General features: G+C 41.0%; 1 protein-coding gene across 1 annotated transcript in view; it reads right to left on the reverse strand.

Annotated features, from left to right (window-relative positions):
- Window positions 1–3170: 3170 nt before the first annotated feature.
- SHC3 (SHC adaptor protein 3) overlaps window positions 3171–26061 on the reverse strand; it is a 216723-nt gene continuing 193832 nt past the window's right edge. The window contains exon 12 of the mRNA XM_079109199.1: window positions 3171–4970. Coding sequence (XP_078965325.1) covers window positions 4842–4970 — 129 coding nt within the window. The 3' untranslated portion in view covers window positions 3171–4841. The remainder of the gene's footprint in view (window positions 4971–26061) is intronic.

Here is a 26061-nt window from a genome sequence, read left to right on the forward strand (position 1 = left end):
CTCTCTCCAGACTCACTGAGTCAGGAACTCAGGTTGCAGAACTCTGTAATTTGTGTGTGAACCAGCAAGCCAGGTGGTTCCAATTCCTGCCTTTCATGCCAAGTTTGTTTGCTAAGAACATCTGTCTCTGCCCAAGGACATCCCGGATTGCAAAGTGTGCTCAGGTGTGCTCAGGGTCCCCCAAAACAGCCTTCCATCAATGATGGACTTGGTAAATAAAGCAATAAAGCCCAACTTTCCACACCTCCCCGCATCCACTGGGCTACTTCCGAGGTGTCCTCAGCCCTGTCTCTCTGGCCTCCCAGTGGTGAAGGCCCCATTGTCCACATCATGGAAACTTGACTTCCTTACTATCTTCCTTCCCCATACTGCTAAAATCATCTCCCAAATAAATTAGATACACTCAAATCTTCTTCAGGTTCTGCTTCCCAAAGAACCCCAACTAAGAGGAAACAGAAGCACTTCCCTTCCCATCTAAATGGCTCAGGCCTTCGTGCTTTTGAGATGGAGCATAGAGGTAAAGCCTGAGGACAGAAGCGCACTTGCCATTGTCATGGGGCTGAGCTCCATGTGCAAGCCCTAAAGGACCTTAGTAAGTCCTCCTGCATTCTCTCTTAAATTTATCCACTGACTATTGCCATTCTCCAGCAGGACACCTGGCTCCAGTTTCCTCATCTGAAAAACAAGGGTCCCCTCCCATTGGACCATCCTGTAAAGCTTCTTTGTTATCCTGTATGAAGCCAACAGGCTTAGGTTTTCAAACTGTTCCAGGGATGGGATTCCTCTACTTTGCCTTTCTTAGAAAACACTTTAAGTTCCATGAGAACCAGAGTGCTATTCTGAAACCCACTGCAAAGACTTGTCTGGGTGCAATGATCTATTTTGCAGTCTTTCCAAATCCTCCTACCCACTTCCAATCTGGTTGTCACCATCCAGAGAAAGGGGTTTACAGATGGCACTCAACCTTGGGCCAGTGAGAGAGAACTGATGTACACTTTTGTGAATGAAGCATCTCAGCCAGTATCTGTTTACATATTACCCGTTCACCAACCCCCAACACTCACATGGGGACTATGTGCAGCCACTTTGCCGTGTGGAGCAAGCCATGGCTCAGAGAAATCCAGCTACTGACATGCCCAAGGCCGACTCATGCTGGGCATGCTGAAGCTGAGGATGGACAGAGGTGCCCACCTGCTGCTGGCACTGCCCCAGAGGTGCCTGTGGTGCAGGCTTCTACTCAGCTCAGCCCAACAGGAAAAGGATCGTGGGACTGGCTTTCCTATAGCAGCCAATGCAGAGGAAAGGAAGACTGGATGTCAGCCTGAAACATCACCTGGATGATGGGGTCATCCAAGTAAGTGATGCTCCTGGGAAGAAAAGCTTCATTTCAGGAGCTGGGGCATCTTCAGAACCCAGGATAGGAGGAGGCTGGACATGTGTCAACAGTGACCCTAAGCTGATGGGCCCTCTTGGGCTCACTCCTCACTGGGCCTGTCCTTCCCTCCAGGCGGGGCCTTTACCTCCACTCATGGCTTATCAGTTTTTGTCTTCATTTAAAACTATTTATGATCCCTTCTGCCACCAGGCGACCCTCAAGGACACCATCATACATGACCCAATTGGACCTTGATCCGTTCACCCCAACATCCAAGATGGCCTTAAACAGAATAGTCACTCATCCAGGCTGAGCATGAACCCAGATCTGTGGTCCTTCAAATATCAGAAGCCCCACTCATGGTAACCGAGGCATAGGATTTAAGGTTGAGTCATTAGACCCTGTCCTTTATCCGCCTGCTCACCTGATGCTGCAGGGAGCCCATCCAGGGACAGCCTGAGTAAAGCTGATCAGACCACAATGAGCAACCCCGTGGGAGCCCCAACCAGCTTCAGTGAGACAGGGATGTCATCTGAAGCACAGATAATTCACCCAGGAGGGCAGAGGCTGGAGGGGCTGGGTATCTCCAGGTTCACCATGCCAGAGCAGAGAAGGGCATTTCAAGACTGATAGGCCCCATCTGGCACTTCTAGCAGAGTTCTGGCTGGGGTGGTGGGATATGCTCATGAGAAGGGGCGAGAGCTCTGGCATACTCTGCAGGCCCAGGGTGGCCCGGCACAGAGTGCGGCTACTACGCCCAGGGAATCAGAGCCCCAGAATACACCAGACAGTACTGTTCTGCCTGGGTTTGTTGTTCAGCAGCCCTGTACCCGCAGGCAGAAATGCAGTCTGAGAATCATGGGGAAGCAGAGCCCAGGCTAGGGAGGGAGGAGGTTCCATTAGGTGTGCCTCCAAATCCCAAGCTCCAAGCACAGGCTGGCACATGGCAGAGTTCAGGTAATGCTGGACAAGCAGCATAGCTCTGTTGCCAGCTGGCTGCATGACCTGGAGCAAGCCTCAGTTTCCCACATGGAAGCAAGAGGCTTCTGGGAATGCCCCATCACATTCCCGGCAAGGAATGTGGAAGAACGGGTGAGATGACTCATGTGTGCAGTACCCAGCTGTACAAATGAAGGGAAGGAAGAGTACAAGATCCCTGCCAATCACCACCTCTCAAATCTGCTTTGAGATGTTGTTCCCAAAAGGGAATGACAATTTTTTGACTTGGCATTATTTCAGTGTAACTAATCTTGTCATCTGAAATCAAAATTAGATATTTTGAATTAAGAGTGAAAAGTAAAAATTTGATCCCAATACTTTGGATATTCTAAATTGATTCCCATACAGGAAAAAAAAAATATGTTTCCTATCATCCTCTAAATCAACACTGACTTCAGATAAGAGGGTTACTAGAACCATAGACTAGCACTTTTTATTTCACCAAGAGGAAAATAAAATGGCATCCGTGGTTCTTAACCTTGGTTTTCTATTATGCTACTACCCCCAAACATGAATATTTTGACCTTTCACAGTGGGGGATGAAAGAATGTTGAAAGAAGGTAATCTCACAACATTTTTATATGTAGTTTATGCTCACACAGGAGGGTCAGAACTGAATATGCGTGTATAGGGGACAGCTTCCCAGGGGACAGGAGTGCAGGGTGATTCAGAGCCACCCCAAACCTATGTGGTCACAAGGCAGGAGTCAAAGCAGCTGCCATCAGCCACCTTGTCAGTCCCACTGAGGTGGATGACTTGGAGCAGGGTGTTCAGGCTGTGTCTGAAACCAACACCAGTGCCAGGCTCTCCAGAGTTCCAATCCACCACAGAACATTCTAGAAGACTGACTCAGCTGTCAGCGTGGATTCTTTGGACGCTTCAAGGGCAAAACATCCAAAGAAGGCTGCTTATATGACGTCTGGGAGTCACCCAACCCATCCTCATCCATTACCTCCACACTGTCCTCCCATTTGCCGCACATCCCCCAAAGCGGAAGTGGAAACCACATGCTCAGCAGTAGAACTTCGCCAGACATATTTAAGTCTCTCTTAATTCCTCTGAAAGCATCCAATTTTACACGACCCAACTCTGTGAGTGGAGCATCTTTCAGTTCAATTGGCCAGGGATGCCACGTGCTAACAGGATCTCACTGGGACCAGGTGACACTGGAGGAGGTGTCAACCAATGACCGAATCATCCAACTGTGTTTGAAAAGACAGCATCTGTTAAGTTACGGGGCAATCTCAGTCCCTATTTTTTTTAAAAGTCGTAAGTGTTGCCAACTTCCTAACACCAAAGGACCTATCGGAAAATGACGACATTTGATCCGAAGGGAGTCAGGACAGAGAGCTGCCGCAGGGGGCACTGGCCCTGCCCACCGAGAGACTGGGAAGCAAGGCAGTTCACCATCCCTCACTCCAGGAGTGGAACCTCAAACTAATTCTGAAGACTGCAGAACTCCCTCCCGGCCACACAGACCCAGGAGGACCCGCAGGTGTGCGGTCTCCAGGGCTGAACTCGGCGCGCATGCGCACATCTGCCCTCCCGCAGCTCTTAGACGTTTCTCTGCTGAATACAAAGGGCGGCTGCGCGGCTACTTCACTCACAGCTATTACAGGCAGCCCGGCACCAACGCGCTGGCTAAGAAAGTGCCTCCGCTGTCTTCCATGCATACTCATTTCATCATGTAGGGAGGAAAACAAGGGTGGCATCTGCCAGTCAAGATCTTGATGGGTGACCTCAAATGAATCCCTACACATAACTGGGGTCAAAGGTGACAGGCTCCCATGCTCAGCAGGGCCCAGAGGAGCTGGAGCATCCCCTGCTTTATAGTGAAGCTGCAGCAAGTGGTCCTACAGTGGAAACCCCGTGTACACAGAGCCCCGAGGTGCAAGAAGTAGGAACACGTGGAAGGAGGGGCCCAGTTCAGCAAGCCTATCCAATCTCAGGGCCACTTTCATAACAGTACTTAAAATGTAGGGTTAGACACTACTTCGGCAGCTTGCTGCCTTAATTTGATTACAATTCCATGTTTATTATGGAACCTCCTGCTTGCCTTGTATTGTGCTTATTAGGTAAAACTGCAGGCTACACCTTCCTAGAGAAATTTCCCAGTGGAACAGGTCAGTGGAGTTAAATTTTTGCCTGGACAACTACAGACAAACTTTTTTTTTTTTTTTTCATTAAAAACTTATAGCACAGAACATTAGTCTTACATCTTTCTTAGTCTTAAAAAATATAAATATAGAGGGATAATTTGTACAGGATGTATAGGTATGTACACCTTTCATATGCATATGAGAAATTTGGAACAAGTTTATGAAACTTGAACTTGAAGGAAGCTTTCCTTTGGGGGCTTTTGAAGAAGGCTCTGTGCCCTTAGGTGGCAACCCCAGGTCCTGTAGCAGGAGACTGTCGCCCCAGGTCCTCCTGACCTGTGCGGCGTTGGAAGAGGGCCGGGGCCAGCTCACTGCTTCCTCTCCACTGGCTGCTGGAGGCAGAGTTCACTCCCCGCAGAGACGATGGGCAGGCTGCTCTCAAGGTGGTGGCTGATGAGGTGGCTGATACTGTCGAAGACCCTGTCCTTTGTCCGGATCTGTGCAGGAAGCAAACAGAGGGTTGAGCATGTCCCATAGGCAGAAGAAAAGAAAACACTGTATTCAGAGCCAGGTGGACCATCTGAATTGGCCCAAGGGCAAAGGGCAAGAGGAGGGTAGCCTTCCTGGAACTGGGGCCTCCCCACACTTCAGAGATGCTGTCTATGAAGACCCTGGTCACTAACTGCAGCTGGTCGGTTCAGTCCATTTCATCTGCCCACTCCTCTGAGACAGCCCTGAATGTCCCAGCACACTGCCGCATGGACCCTGTCCACCTTGTTCCTTCCATCCTGACCACACCGGGACAGGGCCCTGGAGGCACAGCCTTCCCCAGGGACTACACTACCACACCTCTCTGCCCTGTTCCTTCCCTCACAGAAGCCTCTATCCAGCCAGCCTGCACTTTACCACTGGGGTCAAAGGGCTCCTGTGCCCTTCTTGCCTATGGGCCTTTGCATAGTTGTTCCCTGGGCTGGAAGTTCTTCTACCTGAGAATCTGGCTCAGCCTCAGTCTTGAGGCCAGAACCTCCCAATGGCCTCTCTCCCGCCATGCCTCCCAGGCCAGCCCTAGCACAAAAACGCTGCCCTCACAGGCTCTTCCATTGGCGGATGGGCCTGGCCGAGACAAAAGGATCACACTACACGTTCCTGGGCTTCCAGTTCTAGAGTTGTGCACAGTGTGTGCTGTGGGAAGCTGTCCTTATTTAGCAGAATCAGACTAGCTGAGCCAGGGGACGCGGAGGCCTGGCTTCTAGGAAATGCCGGGAAGCATGTGGCACTGTGTGGGAGTGGTTCCCTATCTCCTTCTGGAATTTTCCCCCTAAGAGAATAGATTCCCTAACTCCACCTATCCTGTCTATCACAGAAGAAGCTCCTCCCAGTCCTTACCCCCTTTACCTGCATGTTATAAATAAAAGAGAGTTGGGCGAGTTGTTGTTGTAAGAGGCCAGAGCTGGTACGACCAGACCCGTCATGCCCCCTCTCATTTAAAAAGAGTATTGGCTCTTGTGTGTTTATTGAGCAGATAAGTTTTTTGGGTACTAGATTAAAAAAAACCACCAACATCCTCCTCCGGCAGTTAACCTTTTTCTCCTCCACACGGGATGTAATAGAGAGGACCCCCCGTAGTGTGCCCCATGAACTTTTCCTGAATAAATAAATGGGAGGCAGAAGAAGGATTTGCATCCTGTTCTGCTCAGTAACCTGTACTGTGGTCCCTGAGGACCAAAAGCCATCTCTACCCTGAGCTGGTAAATTTTATTGGTATACCAGCTCACCTTTGAGCAGCCCAGCTTGGCTCCTTTGAGATGTGGGAGATGGGAAGTCGATGCCTGGCTAGACCTGGTTAGCCCTCACAAGTCAGGATGCCTGAGTGTTCTGGTCTCACTCTCCAACCTCAGGAGATCCCTCTTCACCCGTGTTCATATGAGTTGCCAGGAGCCCATCCTCTCTCTAGACAGCCAACCCTCTACCACCTTGCAGGAGTGTCCGAGGGCACGTATATTCTCTTCCTTACTCATTTGTCCTAATACGCTCCTTTCTCCAAATTCTTAATGTCATTCCCACCTCCCCTAAGGTAGCTCCTTTTGTCTATTCCTCCATCAACCACTGATGGGATGTTAGTTTCTGGGTCATTAGCCCCAGATTCCACTCCCAATCTGGCTGAAGACTCAGAAATTGATATGTTCCGAGTGAATGTGTTGCAAACCCCACCCTAAGTGCTGGAGAAGTGCAAGCCGCCTTCTCAGGGCCCTACCCACTGGCAGCTCAAGGTAACTGCAGAAGCTTTGTAATTAGGATATCTTGCCCTTTGTGATTTTCCTCCACCTTTCACTCTGTGCCCTGGAGAGGGAAGAAACTTCCTGAGCTGCAGAGGCCCCTGCTTCATGGGCAACCAGCCTCACCAATGATGAAATCTGTTGGACAAGTTGGAAAAGAATCTTTTTTTGCAAAACTTCCCAGAATCTTTTCATTGAGAAGATTGTTTAATTCTTTTGAAGCTCCTTGGAATTTCTACCCCCCCCCCCCAAAAAAAAAAAAAAAAGAAAAACCCTGGGTGATGCATTAGCTAAGTATTTAGAATCTGGGGCACCCAGAAACTCAGCTTGAGACCAGTATTCTTGGGGTTTTGTTTTAAACTTAACCCCTTATTTCTATTTTTTAATATGTTGGTTTTGGAGGAATTGGGTGATGAAGGAAGGTGTACAACAGAAAGTGCCTGAAACAGCAGTCTCAGCCAAGACCCAAGTCACCTGAGGGGCTTTCAGTAACCCCATACCCAGGTCGCAGCCCAGGACAATTCCATCCGAAGCTGGGGAGGTGATGCCCACACATCCACATAGCTCAGACTTCCCAGGTGATCCCAACATGCTGCAAAGTTAAGAGCCACCAGTTGGCGTCTTTGCAGTACACAGGCTAGACAACACAAGCACATAGGAGTAGTCATATATTTACTAAATTAAATAAAAGGATCAGTTCATCTAATTTCTATAAATACTTCCTAGAACTTCAATCTGGCTCCTGCCCAGAAAACTTGCAGCCCACAGTTATCTGTGTGGATCCACAAGTTGCACACTAGAAATGCCAGTATCTGATTAAAACCACCCAGCCCCTGGGATAAAACCAAGGCTCTAGACAGCTAAAGAGAGTCTGCTATAGTGAGGACACACTGATTGCTAACCCCAGACAACTAACTGTACAGAGATCTATATAGCAAAGAGGAAATAAAAATGAGGAAGGAAACTCCATTCTTATCAGTCTACAGAAGAATAGACCAAAATATGCATATATTAAAAAAAAGAAAAGTCTAAAATCAATATTCTAAGCTTCTACCTTAAGAAACTAGAAATGAAAAAGCAAACTAACCTAAAGTAAGCAGAAATAAATACTGAGAATGAGAACAGAAATCAGTGAAATTGAAAGCAGAAAACCAATAGAGAAAATTAGTGAAACCAAAATATTAACAGAATTTTTAAGCTGTTAGCAAGGCTAAGTAAAATGAGGGGTGGAAGGATACAAATTACAATAAAAAATGAAAGGGAATTACAGATCCCATGAACATTACAAAGATAATAGAGGAATACTATGAACAACTCTATGCCCATAAATTTGATAAATCTGCATGACATGAGGGACCAATTCCCTGAAAGACACAATCTGCTAAAACTCACATGAGAAGAAACAGACAGTCTGAATAGGCCTCTCTAGCAAAGAAATTGAATCAATGATTAATAACCCTCCTCAAAAGAAAGCACCAGGCCCATCTGGGTTCACTGGTGATTTCTATCAATCATTTGAGGAAGAATTTATACTAACTTTCTAAAATGTCTTGCAGAAGATAGAATCAAAGAATACTTCCTGACTCATTCTATGAAGCCAGCATTGCCTTAATACCAAAACCTGGCAAAGACATTATAGGAAAACTATAGAAAGTATCTCAAAAGAACATAAATGCAAAAATTCCCAACAAAATATTGTCAAATCAAATTCAACAATGCATAAAAAATTTATATGTCACAACTGAGGGATTTATTTCAGATGTTTAAAGTTGGCTCAATATAAAAGAATCAATATAATAATTTATTATTACATTAACAAGTTAAAGAAGAAAAATCACATGACAGTATCAATAGATACAGAAAAAGTATTTGACAAAATCCAACACCCACACATGATTAAAAAAAAAAAATCTCTCAATAAACTAGGAATAGAAGGGAAGCTTCTAAACTTGATAGAGAATATCTTCCCAAAAAACCTATAGATAATACTATAACTAACAGTGAAAAACCAAAGATTTTCCAATAAGATCAGGAACAAGGCAAGGATGCCCTTTCTTATCATCTTTTTCAATATAATACTGGAAGTCCCAAAGTTTTCCTCAATACAATAAGACAAGAAAAAGAAATAAAAGGTATTCATATTGGCAAGGAAGAAGTAAAACTACCTTTGTTTGCAGACTCATGATTGTTCATTAAGAAAATCTGAAAGAATCTACAATAAAAAAAAAAAAAACCCTCCTTAAACTAAGCAGTTATAGTAAGGTTGCAAGTTACAAGGTTAATACAAAATTCAATCACTTTCCTATGTATCAGCAATGAAAATATAGTGTTGAAATTTAAACTGCAATACCATTTACATTAGCATCCCCCAAAATGAAACACATAGGTATAACTCCAATAAAGTATATACAAGATCTATATGAAGAAATCTATTAAAGTCTGATGAAGAAAATCAAACAAGAACTAAATATGGAGAAGGTATTACAAGGAATTCCAAGGTATTCCATGTTTGTGGAAAGGAAAACTCAATATTGTCAAGATGTCAGTTCTTCCCAAATTGATCTCTAGATTCAATGCCAAATCAACCAAAATCCTTCCAAGTTATGTAATATTGATAAACTTTTTCTATAGTTTATCTGGAGGGGGGAAAAGATCCAGAGTATCTAACACAATACTGAAAGGGGAGAATGAATTTAGAGAATCATCACTACTCAACTTCAAGACTTACTACAAAGTTGTAGCAATCAAGACATTGTGGCATTAGTAGAATGATAGCCAAATAGATCAATGGATGAGAACGGAGAGCCCAGAAAAGATCCACACAAACATAATCAACTGAGTTTTAACAAGAAGCAGAGGAAACACAGAAAAATGTAGTGTGGACATCTCAAATGTTATTGATTGCATATGAAGTAACCTATCCCTGACCCAAAGCTTATGTGTGAGACAATGAAAGAAAGCTCAGAGGTGGAATGATCATGTTCTGTTACCTGTAACCTAATCAGTGGATTCATTCACTGATATGGATTAGCTGAGTGGTAACTGGATAGGTTGCTGTGGCTGGAGGAGGTAAGGCACTGGCGTGTGCCTTGGGGGTTTGTATTTTGTCCCTGGGGAGTGTGTGATGGGCTGACAGATCTGGCTCCATGAGAATGTTATAGGCCAGACTCTAAGGGAAATGACTAAACAGACTCCATTTTGCTCTGAGCCTCCATGTTATGTAGGAAATAAGTTTCTCCCATGGGAACGCCCTGCCTCTGTACCCATCATCAGTTACTTAGTGTGACATGTTTAATAATATACAATGGCAACTCCTATGTAGTAACCAATGTACCATGTAAACGGTAATTGTATGGATGTTAGCAACCATTCTTTAGTTTGTACCTAGGTAAGGGTCAGTTTGACCCACTTCCCCCTCTGTCGATGATCTCATGATGTTAGCTTGTAATTTTGAATCATCGCAACAGACACTTATGATTGATGTGATTTTTGGTATAAGAACCCCTACAACCCTGTGGTCGGGGCTGTTCTCCCAATAGCCATATTTTGGGGCATTGTGTGAGACAGTCAGCCGACCAGCTTAATAAAGACTCTCAAATTCGGACTTCTCAGTGGTGATCGTTCTGTTCTTAAGTTGCGCCCCATAACAGAGTGGAGCACTCTCCCTCTTCCTATTGCTGAATCCTGAGCTGCTTTCCTCTGTCACATCCTTCCACTATGATGTTCTGCTTCACCTTGGGACTGAGCTCTGGAGGCTGATCATGAACTGAAACTCTCAAACGGTGAGTCTAAATGAACTTTTCCTCCTGTGCATTTTTCTTGTTGGGTCTTTGGGTCACAGCAATGGAAAAGCTAACCAAAACACATGGAAAAAAAGGTTAATTTATTTAAAGACAGACTCTTTCAAAAATTAACTCAAAATCCTTTACACACTTAAATGTAAACCGAAAAACTATAAAATCAGAAAAAATGGCAGATGAAGGGCACCTACTGTAAAGTAGCTGCTCTCTGAGATTGAATCAAGACACCAGTTCTGTAGCTGCATGGTGCTACTGAAAGATTGCAGGAAAGTGCCAGAAGGCAATGCGGAGAGCCAGCAACCAGGTGAAACCAGAAATACCAGTTTTTATATTAGAGAGAGAATTAATAAAAGAAATAGACTGCGCCAGAGCCCAGCACATGGTGGTTCAGAGGGAAGGGACGCCTCCCTCCAATAAGCTAAAAGTTCCCCAAGGAATTTAAGAAAAGCAGGCTCTTCTGTCCAGCAAAACCACAATCTGAGCAGAAAAGACTCAATCCTGCAATGTGAGCAGATGCTAGAGAGTCCTGACACTTCCCACCAGGTATAGTGAAAGTGGCAAAGATGGGTCACCTTAAAAATTTCATTTTTAAAAGTTTCTGGGGGCTGGGGAGATAGCTCAATCGGTAGAGTGCTTGCCTTGCAAGCACAAGGCCCTGGGTTCGATCCCCAGCACCACAAAAAAAAAAAAAAAAAAAAAAAAGTTTCTGTACAGAAAATTAGAAATTCCTGAAACTTACCTTTCCTTTTCTTTCTTTCCCCTCCCTCCTTCCCTCCCTCTTTCTTTCTTTCTTCTCTCTCCTTCCTTCCTTTCTCTTTCTTTCTTTTTCCTTCCTTCCTTTCTTCCTTTCTTTTTCTTTCTTTCCCCTCCCTTCCACCTACCTTCCCCTTCTTCCTTTCTCTGTTGTCTTGTTTTTGGCTTGCTTCCTTATTGTGTATTCAAGACCAATGTCCACCTAGGCTTTAGTAGGATCAGTGGGCGCTCAAGTCATGAGTCACTCTAGGCTCAAGAGTGGCACTGGGTGGTGACAGGAGATACAGGTATCATTCTATGGGTCTTCAGAGAAGAGAAAGGGGTGTTTTCATTTGAAATTGTCGGTCTGACTCTATGACAAGGGCAAGGCTGACAAGGTACAGCAGGGGCTGGGCTCAGAGTCCCACAGAAAGCTGCTACTGAAGCTCCCACTGCAGGCCAACCACCGTCCCCATGCGGGAGGATCTCCAGTGTGATGGAGGCACTTCCCACACTCTCCCCAGCGCGTGCACTGGCGCCCTTGGGACTGAGGGGCACTGCACAGTCCCAACTGGTGCCCAGACTACAGAGGGACAGGCTGACCCGCAGAGCCTGCTGCCGCTGTGCTCCCATTCAGCACACAGATGCCCCTAAAGAGAGTGACCAGTCTGGGTCTGAGCTTTGAATGGACGGACAGAAACTTAACTGTGTGTCACAAACCACCTACAGCTAAGGGCCTCTGAAATCAAATCCCCAGAAAGAACTGTCCATTTCAAACACCTCAGCAAGGAGAAAACTGAATTTTTTTTTTAATTATTGTTGGTGCATTAGATATTTTGTTTAAAGTGTTTTGTTGGATCTTCCTTCATTACTTGTTTTTCATAGGTCTATCCAATTTTATGTATTTTTCAATTAATTTGTTTGTTTTTCTTGACAAGTCTTCTTCTTCACCATCTACGTTGTTCCCTTCTCTTTCATCCTTCTTCTCTCCTTATTTTACGTTTCCTTTCCCTCCCCACCCTCCTTCTTGCCTTTCCCCCTTCTTCCAATATAATTTAGCATTAAGTACACTATTGATTCCTAACTTTACAATCTATTCTATATTCTTTCTAACCCACTTTTCTCATTGGTTAGTAGAGTTGTAGAATCATTAAGCTTCTAAATATATGATGCTGTATGGTTTGCTCTTAGGTTTCCTCTGTTAACTGGTGTTTATTCTCTTTTCTCAAAGCACTGCTGGTGGTAGAAGTAAGCACCTCAATCACACTGGATGTTTTGAAGCTAAGACAACCTCAGCTCAGTCTATGGTAAAGGGATAACTGCTTACTGAATGACCTTCACGTTTCTTATGTGAGGAGAAGCCTCACAGGAGATGCACGCACAACCTGGAATGTCCAAACACATGAGGCAGCAAACCAAGGAGATATTTCCAGAAGTTCACACCCCCCTATAACGAAATCCACAGATATCAAAGTGATGAAACACTGGATGACAAACTTAAAAAGTTGACTGTTAAAATGACCCATGAATTAAAAGAACAGCTAAGGAATGAACCCAGAGGGAAAAAGCAGGATACGAATGAACATTTCAATACGGAGACAGAGACTCTGAAAAAGAAATATTCAGAAATCTTGGGAGTGAAAGATGCAATAAGTCAAATAAAAAACTCAGTTAGAAGTCTTGCCAACAGATTAGATTAAGTAGAAGGCTATCTTGGAGCTTGAGGACACAGTAAACAGACTCGAACATTCAGGTGGATTTAAAGAAAATTGTAGGAAACTGTGATCAGAATAGATGAGAACTCTAGGACAACCTCAAAAGACCAAAGGCAAGGCTCACAGGTATTGAGGAAGGAGCAGAGATACAGGTTAATGGCATTGGCAGCCTATTCAGTGACATAATAGCAGAAAATATTCCAAACCTTGGGTTTGGGATGGATATCCACATACTGGAGGAATTTAAGACCACAGACAAACAAGACGAGAAAAAAGCCTCTCCGTTACACATTATGATTACAATGCCAAAATTCCAGAAAAAAAGGAAGTAATTTTAGAAGCTACAAGAGAGATGACCAGGTCATATTTAAAGGAAAACCAATGAAAATAACAGAAGATTTCTCTGAAGAAACCCTTAAGTCCAGGAAGACTTGGAATAATGGATTTCAAGACCTTAAAAGGAAAAAAAAAAAAGAACCTGCCAACCAAGATTTCTATATCCAACAAAAGTCTCCTTCAGAGTCAAAGAAAATAAAAACCTCCCAAGGTAAACATGAAGTAAAGGAATTCATGACTACTATGAGAGCTCAGGAAGAATAAATCTCATTAGAATGGATAAGCAAATGAGAATTAGGATTGAAGCAAACACCGGAAGTAAATCAAAATGACAGGAAGTAATACGTACCTATCTACAATAACACTGAATGTAAATGTTGTAAATTCTCAATTAAAAGAGACTGTCAGAATGGATTAGAAAACAAGGCCCAAATCTGTTACCTGCAAGAAACACACCTCATAGGTAAAGACGTTCCATCACAAGGATATTCCATGCAATGGAAACTGGAAGCAAGCAGGAGGATCTCCTCCACCTGACAAAGCAGACTTCAAGCCAAAATCAGTTAGAAGTGACAAAGAAGATCATTATGTACTGGTAAATGAAACAATTCAACAAGAAGTTATAACAATAGTAAATATTTATGCCCCAAAGAGTCCACCAGATTACATAAAACAAATGTTATTTGACATAAAGCCTCAGACAGATTCAAATACAATAAAACTGGGTAATTTTAATACACCTCAGTCACAAATAGGTAATTCAGACATAAAATCATCAAAGACACTACAGGGTTAAAACAATGTAAATCAAATGAACATGAAAGGTATCTGCAGAGTATTTCATTCAACAACTAAATATGCTTTGTTTTCAGCTACTCATATAACATTTTCCAAAACAGATTATATTCTAGGCCACAAAGCAAGTCTTACAAATACAAAAAAATGAAATAATTCCTTGCAATTTATCCGATCATAGTGGAGTGAAGTTAGAAGCCAATAGCAAGAAAAACCATAGAAACTAAACAAACACATGGAGATTGAACAATGTACTTTTGAATGATGAGTGGATCATTGAAGAAATCAGAGGAGAAATTTAAAAATGCTTAGAATCAAACAAGAATAGAAATAAAACATACCAAAATCTCTGGGACACAGCAAATTCAGATTTAAGAACAAAGTCAATTGCAATGAGTATCTACTTAAAAATTGAGAAAGATCCCAAATAAATAATCTGCATCTCAAGATATTAGGTAAACAAGAACAAACTATTCACAAAATAATTTTGCTTATACTGACAAGCAAAGAAATAATAAATATCAAAGGTAAAATTAATGGAATAGAGAGTAAATGGACAATAATAAGAATAAATGAAGCAAAAGAGTTGGTTGTTTGGAAAGATAAACAAGATTGATAAACCCTTAGCCAAACTAAACAAAAGAAAAAGAGAACACTCAAATTTTAGAGATGAAAAAGGACATATCACAACTAATGAAATCAAAATCCAGAGAATCATTATGGATTATTTTGAAAACTTATATTCCAGTAAATTGGAAAATCTAGAAGAAATATATAAAATTTTCTACCCGTATGAACCACTAAAACTGAACAAAGGGGCCATACAAAACCTAAGCAGAGTGATAATAAGCGATTAGATTACAGCAGTAATAAAAAGCCTTCCAACAAAGAAAAGCTCAAGAGCAGATGGATTCTCCGCTGAATTCTACTAGACCTTTAAAGAAGAAATAATGCCAATGCTCCCGAGATTTTTCTATGAAACATAAAGGGGGGTGCTTCCAAACTCTAAACCACTGTCACTTGCAGAGCCCAACCAGAAAAGGACACTTGAAGGAAAGAAAACTGCAAACCAAATTCCTTGAGAAACACAAAGGCAAAAATCCTTAATAAAATTCTAGCAAATTGAATTTAAAAAACACATTACAAAGATTATACACCACAATCAAGTTGGTTTCATTCCAGGGATGCAAGGATTGTTGAACATATGTAAATCACTAAACATAATATACCACATAAATGGAACCAAGGACAAAAATTACATGATCATCTCAACAGATGCATAGAAAGTCTTTGACAAAATTCAACACCTATCCATGATTAAAAAAAAAAAAACCTAAAGAGTCTAAGAATAGGAAAAATCCTACCTTAACATCATAAAGGCTACATAAGACAAACTCAAAGGCAAGATTACAACAAATGGGGGAAAACTTAAGACCTGTCCTCTAAAATGAGAAACAAGACAAGAATGTTCACTCTCACCCCTCCTATTCAATATGGCACTTGAAATCTCACCCAGTGCAATTAGGTATGAGAAGGAAGCAAAAGGGACAAACATAGGAAAGGAAGTAGTCAAATTGTTGCTGTGGGCAGTTGATGTGATCCTTTACTTTGAAGATCCTAAAAGCTCCACCAAAAAATTCCTAGAGCTGATAACCAAATTCAGCAAAAGAGCAGGATACAAAATGAACATATAAAAATCAATAGCTTGTTTTATACACCAACAATGGATGCTGAGAATGAAATCAGGAAAATTTTATTCACAACAGCTTTAAAAAATAAAATAATTTAGAGTAATTCTAATAAGAAGTAAAACACATCTATGAGAAAATTATTGAACACTGAAAAAAGAAATCAAAGAAGACACTAAAAGATTGAACGACCTCTCATGTTCATATATAGGCAGAATTAATACTGTTAAAACAGCCGTAGTACCAAAAGCAACTTACAGATTCAATGCAATCCTCCTCAAAATACCAATGACACTCTTTTCAGAACTAGAAAAAAAAAAAGTCCTAAAATTCACATGGAAGAACAAATGAATCAGAAGAGTCAAAGCAATTCTGAGCAAAAAGATTCAAGCTAGAGGTATCACAAAACCTGAGTTCAAATTATACTACAGAACTGTAGTAATGAAAACAACTTTGGCATAAAAACAGACAAATAGGCCAATGGGACAGAATAGAAGACAGAGAGACAAACTCAGACAGTCATCTGATTCTTGCCAACATGCCAAATAATTACGTTGGAGAAAAAGACAGCCTTTTTAACAAATGGTAATGTAAAAGATTGAAGCTAGATCTCTCTTTCTCACCCTGCACAGACAACTCAAAATGGACTAAGACCAGAAACTTACCAACTGCCAGAAGAGAACATAGAGGAAGCACCAACATATAGACATAGGTGGCAATTTCCTCTCCGGGACTCCTACAACTCAGGAAAAAGGACCGAGAATCAATAAATGGGGTAGCACCAACATAGAAAGTTTCCGCACAGCAAGGGATATAATAGCATGAAGAAAGAACCTGAAGAAGAGGAGAAAATCTTTGCCAGCTACTCTTCTGACAGAGGTTGACTATGAAGAATATATATAGAACTCAAAAAACAACTCCAAACAAACAAATTGCCCATTCAACGAATGGATACTTGAACTAAACAGACACTTCTCAAAAGAAGAAGTACAAATGATCAACAAATATATGAAAAAATGTTCACCATCTCCAGCCATCAGGGAAATGCAAGTCAAAACAACACTGAGATTCCTTCTCCCTCCAATAAGAAGAATAATCATTAATGAGACAAGTAACAACAGATGCTGCTGAGGAAACAGGGAAAGACAGCCCTGTGCACTGCTGACGGGAATGTAAATTAGTACAGCCACTATGCAAAGCAGCACAGAGGTCCCTCACAAAACTAAAAATGGAGCGACTGCAAGATCCAGCTCCACTACTCCTTAGTATGTATCCACAAGAATTAAAGACAGCGTACTTTATACATGCATACCTATGTTTATTGCAGAACAGTTCGCAGTAGCCAAGTTATGGAATTAGCCTAATTATCTATCGACAAATTATTATCGACTGAATGGATAAGCACAGTGTAGTATATATACACAATGGAGTTTTATTCAGCCATAAACGAGAATGAAAGTATGCTATTTTCAGGAAAATGGATGGAACTGGAGAACATTGTTAAGCAAAATAAGCCAGACTCAGAAATATAAGTACCATGTTTTCTTTCACATGTGAAAGCTAGAGAGAAAAAAGGGGGAGACAGGGGACCTTATAAAAATAAAACAGGGGACCATTATAGTAGAAGAGGGAAGAAGGGTGGGGAAGGGAGGCACAATGTAGTGACACTGATCAAATTATGTCACATGCATGTATGAATATGCCACAATGAAGCACACTCTTGTATAATTACTATGCACTTAAATTTTATTAAAAACATAAAAATTATAAAACTCTTAGAAAATACTATAAGAAAAAATATAGACAGGAAGAGGGTGGAAGAGAGGGATTGGTCCATGGCATGAACCAAGAAAAGCAGGCAGACAGCTTTTTGACAAGGCAAGTGAATGATCAAGAATTAGGGGGGACTTGACTGGCATTTAATACTGGACACTCAAAACAGGTCAGGGACTCAGAAGATCTTATATAATGAAATAAGAGGGGAATCTGCAGCCCCACAGCCAGAGCAGTGGCTAGAAGTGCAAACCAGAACAGTTCCTATGTGAATACAATAAAGAAATTAAAGGAAACCCCATTCTTGGGAAGACCGAGGCATGTTGGGGTATGGAGAGCTCAGAGATAAGAGACGCTGCTCAAAACACTGTGCTGCACAGAATCCATGTGTGGGAGGGAAGCCACTGTCTCTCTCAGTGGCATGCACAGAGGACTGCAGAAGGAACCATGTGCAGCTGTGGTACAGGGGCTGGCAGCTGGGGGAGCCGATTATTGGCAGACCTGAGTCTGGCCCTGATACAAGCCAGGCAAACCCCATGCTGCATGATAGACAGTGTACCTAAATGACCAGCAGAAAATAATTAAGCATGGAGAGAGATTTACACAGGGGAATGCTAATCATGGAAATCCACCTGGCTTCCCCGTCCTTCTCCAATCTGGCTGCCTGCAGGACCAGCAGAGAGAGAAGCACCTGATTGGGAATTCAAAAGGGTGGGGGTATGAGGAATCGAATTCAGAGACTATATCAGAGACCAGGAATCACAGGCAAAGAAGTGGGCGAACAACAGATCCTACAACCAGTGCAACCCAAAGCAGATCCCTGGGGTGCAGTCTTCCAATGCAGACCAGCAATTGCTGGGCCTTGGAGGTGCACTGACCCGACTAATTGGCACCCATTGAAGAGACCCAAGCATACCCGAGCCTACACCCTGTCTCTAGGAGTTCCATCTCCAGGACTAACCCTCTCACCCTAGCAACCCCACTCATCCTGAGAGTGGAGTGAGTATCAAATTCCAAACAATCCCACCTAACTGCTGAGAAGGGAAGCTGAGAAACTTCTGAACTCCAATGGAAATAATTGCTCAATATTTTATCAAGATCCTTTTTCTTTCTTCTCTCACATTTCTACTCTTTTCAAAACCAAGTATTTCTCCTGCATCATTTTATTAAGGACTGAGATGTCTGAATAGTATATTACAGTTTTGTTATGTATTCTTTTATTTTTACTTTTTTCTTTTTCAAAAAATTAGTATTTTATATATAGTTTTCCTCTCACTTATCTGTTTCCCTGGATTCTCTTTCTCTCTTTTCTCCTGCTAACAGTCAACTTCTATTAATTCCTCTTTCACTCTTCCTATAATTCTTTACTTTTATCTTCTCTCCTCATTCCTCATAAATATCATATCTTATACCACTTCTGTACTTTGTCCACCATTTAAAATTGTAAATACATTTGCAAACTTACTGTTTGTATTGTAGACAATAATTGAACACATCATTTCTGTTTAATGTGGCAAAACTGTAGAAGTCTTAATAGGAGCTATTTGGTTTAAAGCTGTATACTGTTTGCATTGGTGCTGTTATTATTTCTCTCCCCCTTAAAGGTGAGGTCCTGGAAACCACGAGGGACACCATAAGTCTACAGGGTAGAAACTGTACCGCCTCAGATCCACACTGCTAGATGGGAAGACACATGAACAACATGAAAAAACAAGGGGACAAAGTGCCCCAAAGAAACCAAGATGCTCCAATAACAGAATCCAATGACAACACAGTAGAAGAAATGTCATAGAAGAAGTTTAGAATGTACATAGTTAAAACTGCTCTGCAAAGTAAAGGATGATATAAGAAGTGAAATCAAAGATAACTGTCAGGAGCTGAAAGACCACTTCAATAAAGAGATAGAGATTTTGAAAAGAAATCAAGCAGAAATCCTTAATATGAAGGAATCAATAGACCAAATTAAAAATTCAATGGAAAGCATCAACAACAGACTTGACCACATGGAAGACAGCCCATCAGACAATGAAGACAAAATACATAATCTTGAAAATAAAGTTGACCACACAGAGGTGATATTAAGAAACCATGAACAGAACTTCCAAAAATTATGGGATAACATGAAAAGACAAAATTTAAGATGTATCAGGACAGATGAAGGTGCAGAGATACAAACCAAAGGAATGCACAATCTTCTAAATGAAATAATATTGAAAAATTTCCCAAACCTAAAGAACAAAATGGAAAATCAAATACAAGAGGCTTAGAGGACCCAAAATGTACAAAATTTCAATAGACCCACACCAAGTCATATTATAACAAAAATGCCTAGCATACAGAATAAGGACAGAATTTCAAAGACTGCAAGAGAAAAATATCAGATTACATATAGGGGGGAAACAATGCAATCTGAGCTGATTTCTCAGTCCAGACTGCAAAGTTAGGAGGTCCTGGAGTAACACATACCAAGCTCTGAAAGAAAATGGATGCCAACCAAAAATTATATCTGGCAAAACTAAGCTTCGGATTGAAGATGAAAACCTTCCATGATAAACAAAAGTTAAAAGAATTCACAACTAGAATTCACGCACTACAGAACATTCTCAACAAAATATTCCATGAACATGAAATGGAAAAAAGTGAAAACCAGCAAAGGGAGGAACTACACTAAAGGAATAGCCAATCCAAGGAGAAACTATTTTTTAATTAAAAACCAGAAATAAACTAAAATGCCTGGGAATAGGAATCATATCTCAATAATAACCTTCAGTGTTAATGGCTTAAACTCATCAATCAAAAGACACAGACTGGCAAATTGGATTAAAAAACAAGACCCAACAATATGCTGTCTCCAAGAGACTCACCTCATAGGCAAAGACATCCACACACTGAAGGTGAAAGGGTGGGAAAAAACATGTCACTCACGTGGATCATGTAATCAAGCAGGGGTTCCTAGCCTCATATCAGATAAAGTGGACTTCAAGCTTAAGTTAATCAGAAGGGACAAAGAAGGACATTGCATACTGCTTAAGGGAATTATACATCGAGACGTAACAATCATGAATATATATGCCCCAAACAATGGAGCATCTATGTACATCAAACAAACCCTTCTCAATTTCAAGAATCAAATAGACCACAACACAATAATATTGCATGACTTTAACATACTTCTCTCACTACTGGATAAGTTCTACAAACAAAAACTAAACAAAGAAACTAGAACTTAATAATACAATCAATAATTCAGACTTAACAGACATATATAGAATATTCCATCCATCAACAAGCAAATACACTTACTTCTTGGCAGCACATGGATTCTTTTCTAAAATAGACCGTATCTTATGCCACAAAACAAATCTTAGCAAATACAAAAAACATAGAGGTAATATCCTGCATTCTATCTGATCATAATCGGATGAAATTAGAAATCAACAATAAAATAAAAAACAGAAGCTACTCTAACACATGGAGACTGATATGCTATTGAATAACTGAATGATCAATGGATGTCAGAAGAAATCAGAGATGAAATAAAACAATACTTAAGAGGTAAATAAGAATAACAATATGATGTATCAAAATCTCTGGAACACTATGAAGGCAGGGCTAAGAGGAAAGTTCATTGCATTGAGCTCATTCACTAAAAGAATAGAAAGTCAATGAATAAGTGACCTAACATGATATCTCAAAACCCTAGAAAAAGAAGAACAAATCAACACCCAAAGCCATAGAAGACAGGAAATAAATAAAATCAGAGTTGAAATTAATGAAATTGAAACAAAAGAAAAAATTCAAAAAATTGCCAAAACAAAAAGTTGGTTCTTTGAAAACATAAAATTAATAAACTCTTAGCCATGCTAACAAAGAGAAAAAGAAAGAAAACTCAAATTACTAAAATTCATGATGAAAAAGGAAATATCACAATGGACACTAACTGAAACACAGAAGATAATCAGAAACTATTTTGAAAATTTATATTCAAATAACATAGAAAATATTGAAGACATCGACATATGACATCTGACCTACCCAAACTGAATCAAGAGGACATACACAATTTAAACAGGTCAATTTCAAACAAGAGAATAGAAGACACCATCAAAAGCCTACCAACCAAGAAAAGCCCAGGACCAGACGAATTCTCAGCCGAATTCTCCAAGACCAATATTCGTCAAATTATTCTGTGAAATAGAAAAGAAAGGAACCCTTCCAAACTATTTCTATGAGACTAGTATCACCCTCATACCAAAACCAGACAAAGACACATCAAGGAAAGAAAACTTCAGAGCAACTCTGATGAATGTAGATGCAAAAATTCTCAAAATTCTGGCAAGTCACATACAAAAACAAACTACAATGATAGTGCACCATGATCAAATGGGATTCATCCCAGGGACTCAAGATTGGTTCAACATTCAGAAATCAATAAATGTGATTCATCACATCAATAGACTTAGAGACAAGAATCATACGATCATCTCAATCGATGCGGAAAAAGCATTTTACAAAATGTAGCACTCCTTCATGCTCAGAACACTAGAAGAACTAAGGATAGTAGGAACATACCTCAACATTGTAAAACCTATGTATGCTAAATCCAAGGCCAACATCATTCTAAATGGAGAAAGTATTGAAAGCATTCCCTCTAAGAATTGGAAAAAGACAAGGATGCCATCTTTCACCACTTTTATTCAACATCATTCTTGAAACTTTAGCCAAAAGAATTAGACAGTAGAAAGACATTAAAGGGATACAAATAGGAAAAGAGGAATTCAAACTATCACTATTTGCTGATGACATGATTCTGTATTTAGAAGATCCAAAAAATTCCACCAGAAAACTTCCAGAACTCATAAATTAATTCAGCAAAATATCAGGATATAAAATTAATATCCATAAATCAAATGCATTCGTATACATCAGTGATGAATCAACCGAAAGAGAAATTAGGAAAACTACTACATTCACAATAATCTCAAAAAAATAAAATATCTGGGAATCAATCTAACAAAGAAGGTGAAAGACCTCTACAATGAAAACTACAGCACACTAAAGAAAAAAATTTTTTAAAAAACTTAGAAGATAGAAAGGTCTCCCATGCTCTTGGATAGGCAGAATTAACATTGTCAAAATGACTGCACTACCAAAAGTGTTGTAGAGATTTAATGCAAGTCCTATTAAAATCTCAATGGCATGGTTCATAGAAATAGGAAAAGCAATCATGAAATTCATTTGGAAAAATGAGAGACTCAGAAAAACCAAAGCAATTTTTAGCATGAAAAGTGAAGCAGGAGATATCACAATACCAGACCTTATATTATGCTACAGAGTCATAGTAACAAAAACAGCATGGTGTTGGCACCAAAACAGACACATAGACCAATGACACAGAATAGAAGACACACAACCAAACCTACATAAATACAGTTATCTCATAGTCAACAAAGAGAAAAGATAGCTTGTTCAACAAATGGTGCTGGGAAAACTAGAAATCCATAGGTAACAAAATGAAATTAAAGCCCTATCTTGCACCCTGAACAAAACTCAAAGTAAATTAAGGACTTAGGCATTAGAACAGAGACCCTGTGCCTACTAGAAGAAAAGTAGGCCCAAACTTTCACCACGCTGGCTTAGGATCTGACTTCCTTAACACGACTCCTAAAGCTCAAGAAGTAAAATCAAGAATCAGTAAGTAGAATGAAATCAAACTAAAAAGCTTCTTCACAGCAAAGGAAATAATAACTTGAAGAGAGAGGCTAAAGAATGGGAGGAAATCTTTAGCTTAGATAGAGCATTAATTTCCAGAATATATAAAGAACTCAAAAAAACACCACCACCACCAACAACAACAACAAAAAAACAACAACACAATCAACAAATGGGCTAAAGAACTGACAGAAACTTCACAGAAGAAATATGATCGGTCAACAAATATATAAAAAAATGTCCAACATCTCTAGCAATTGGAGAAATGCAAATCAAAACTGCTCTAAGATTTTATCTCAGTCTAGTCAGAATGGCAAGTGTCAAGAATACAAGCAACAATAAATGTTGGAGAGGATGTGGGAGAAATTGCTGGTGGGACTGCAAATTGGTGCAACCACTCTGGAAAGAAGTATGGAGATTCCTCAGAAAACTTGGAATGGAACAACCATTTGACCTAGTTATTCCACTCCTTTGTTTATACTCAAAGGACTTAAAATCAGCATACTACGGTGACAGCCACATCAATGTTTATAGCAGCTCAATTCACATTAGCTAAACTATGGAACCAACCTAGGTGCCCTTGGACAGAAGAATGAATATACAAAATATGGTACATATACACAGTGGAATATTACTCAGCCTTAAAGAAGAATGAAATTATGGCATTTGCCAGTAAATGGATAGAACTAGAGAATATCATGCTAAGCGAAATAAGCTAATCCCAAAGAACCAAAGGATGAATGTTTTCTCTGATATGGGGATGCTAATTACCATGTGGGGGTGGGGGTGGTTAGGGAAGAATAAACCTACTTTGGATTAGATAGGTGTTATGGTTTGGATGTGGGGTGACCCCAAAAGCTCACATGTGAGACAATGCAAGAAGGTTCAGAGGAGAAATGATTGGGTTGTAAGAGTCTTAACTCAATCAGTGAATTAATTCCCTGATAGGAATTAACTAAGTGGTAACTGAAGTGGTGGGGTGTGGCTGGAGGAGGTGGGAATTGGGGCGTGGCTTTGGGTCTGTATTTTGTATCTAGAGAGTGGAGTCAGTCTCTCTCTCTCTCTCTCTCTCTCTCTCTCTCTCTCTCTCTCTCTCTCTCTCTCTCTCTCCCTCTGCCACACTCTTCTGCCATGATGTCCTGCCTCACCTTGAGCCCTGAGGAATGGAGCCTACTGTCTATAGACTAAGACCTCTGAAACTGTGAGCCCTCAAACTTTTCCTCCTTTAAAATTGTTCTGGTCAGATCATTTAATCACAGCAGCAAAGCAGCTGACTAAAACACCAGGGGCATGAAGGGGGGCGGACCTGGGGTAGGAAGGACAGGAGAATGAACCGAGCATTATCACCCTACATGCATATATGGTTACATGACCAGCGTAACTCCACACCATGTACGACCAATGAGAAGTCAAACTCCATTTATCTATGATGCGTCAGAGTGCATTCTACTCTCATGTACAGCTAATTAGAACAAACTTTTAAAAAAGAAAAAAAATGTAGATAACCTTGGGTTTGGCCATGCCTTTTTTCAAATACACCACTGAAGCACAATCCATGCAAGAAAGAATTGATAAACTAGACTTCTTTAAAATAAAGAGTTTCTGCTCTGGCTAAGACACGGTCAAGAGGACAAGAAGGCAAGCCACAGACAGGGAGAAAATCTTGGTGAAAAACATATTCAATTAAGAACTGTTACCCAAAACACACATACAAAGAAATCTTAAAGCTGAGTGATAAGAAAATAATCCAATAGGGGGAAATGGTCCAAACACCTGAACAGAGCCAAAGAAGATATACAGATGGTAAATAAGCATAGGAAAAGATTTTCACATTATGTGCCATCCAGGAAAAGCTGATTAAAATGTCAAGGAGACACTATCATATCACGTCTTTTGGAATGGCCAAAATCCAGAACAGATAGCACCAAATGTTGGCGAAGATGAGGCGTAACCAGAACTCTATTGCTCATGGGAACACAAACATACAGGAAGGCACAGGGCTGAAAACGCGAAGCAGATTCCCCTCGCTGACCCTGCACTTCTTCCATCAGCAGTGTCTAAGCCAGGTGTGGACACCTACTGAGGGACATTAACACATCTGGCTGAGCTCTGCTGTCCAGGCTCACTACCTTGGTGGTGGTTGGAAGTGCCTGTGGTGGAAGACGATAGGGGGAGACTTTTGCTCTCTGGTGGTATGTGTGAGCCTTCCAAGGATGGGCGGAGTTTGGGGGACATGCAGAGCAAGTTGTGGGTGATCCACAGAGCTGCAGGCCTGGTTGGACTTCACATACTGTGCACTGAACTTCCATGTCCTTGCGAGAGATGGAGGCCACCAGGCCAGCCCTTTGGAATGCTAACATGCTAACAGAATCACGTGTGTGACTTTTGTTCTAACCATATGGGAAGCCCAGTGGTCCCTCAGTGTCCAGAGGGGATTGATGGCAGGACCCCCGTAGATTCCAAAATCCATGGATGCCGAAGACCCTTAACATAAAATGCCATAGTATTTGCATATGAGGTACATGGACCCTCCTGTAGACTTTATCTCTAGATTACCTATAATATCAATGACCTTGTAAATGCTATGTAAATTGTTGTTATACTCCACTGTACAATGACAACTAAAAACATGCAGATGCCTCTGCTTGTTTGGCAGAGGTGCAAATGTATTTCCTGAATACCCACAGTTGGTTGACACTGCAGATGTGGAACCCACAGTGCAGAGGGCATCAAGTCCATTCCACCTTTAAAATGATGTCTC

The sequence above is a fragment of the Sciurus vulgaris genome (assembly GCF_902686455.1).
Source record: "Sciurus vulgaris genome assembly, chromosome: 13".
NCBI lineage: Eukaryota > Metazoa > Chordata > Mammalia > Rodentia > Sciuridae > Sciurus > Sciurus vulgaris.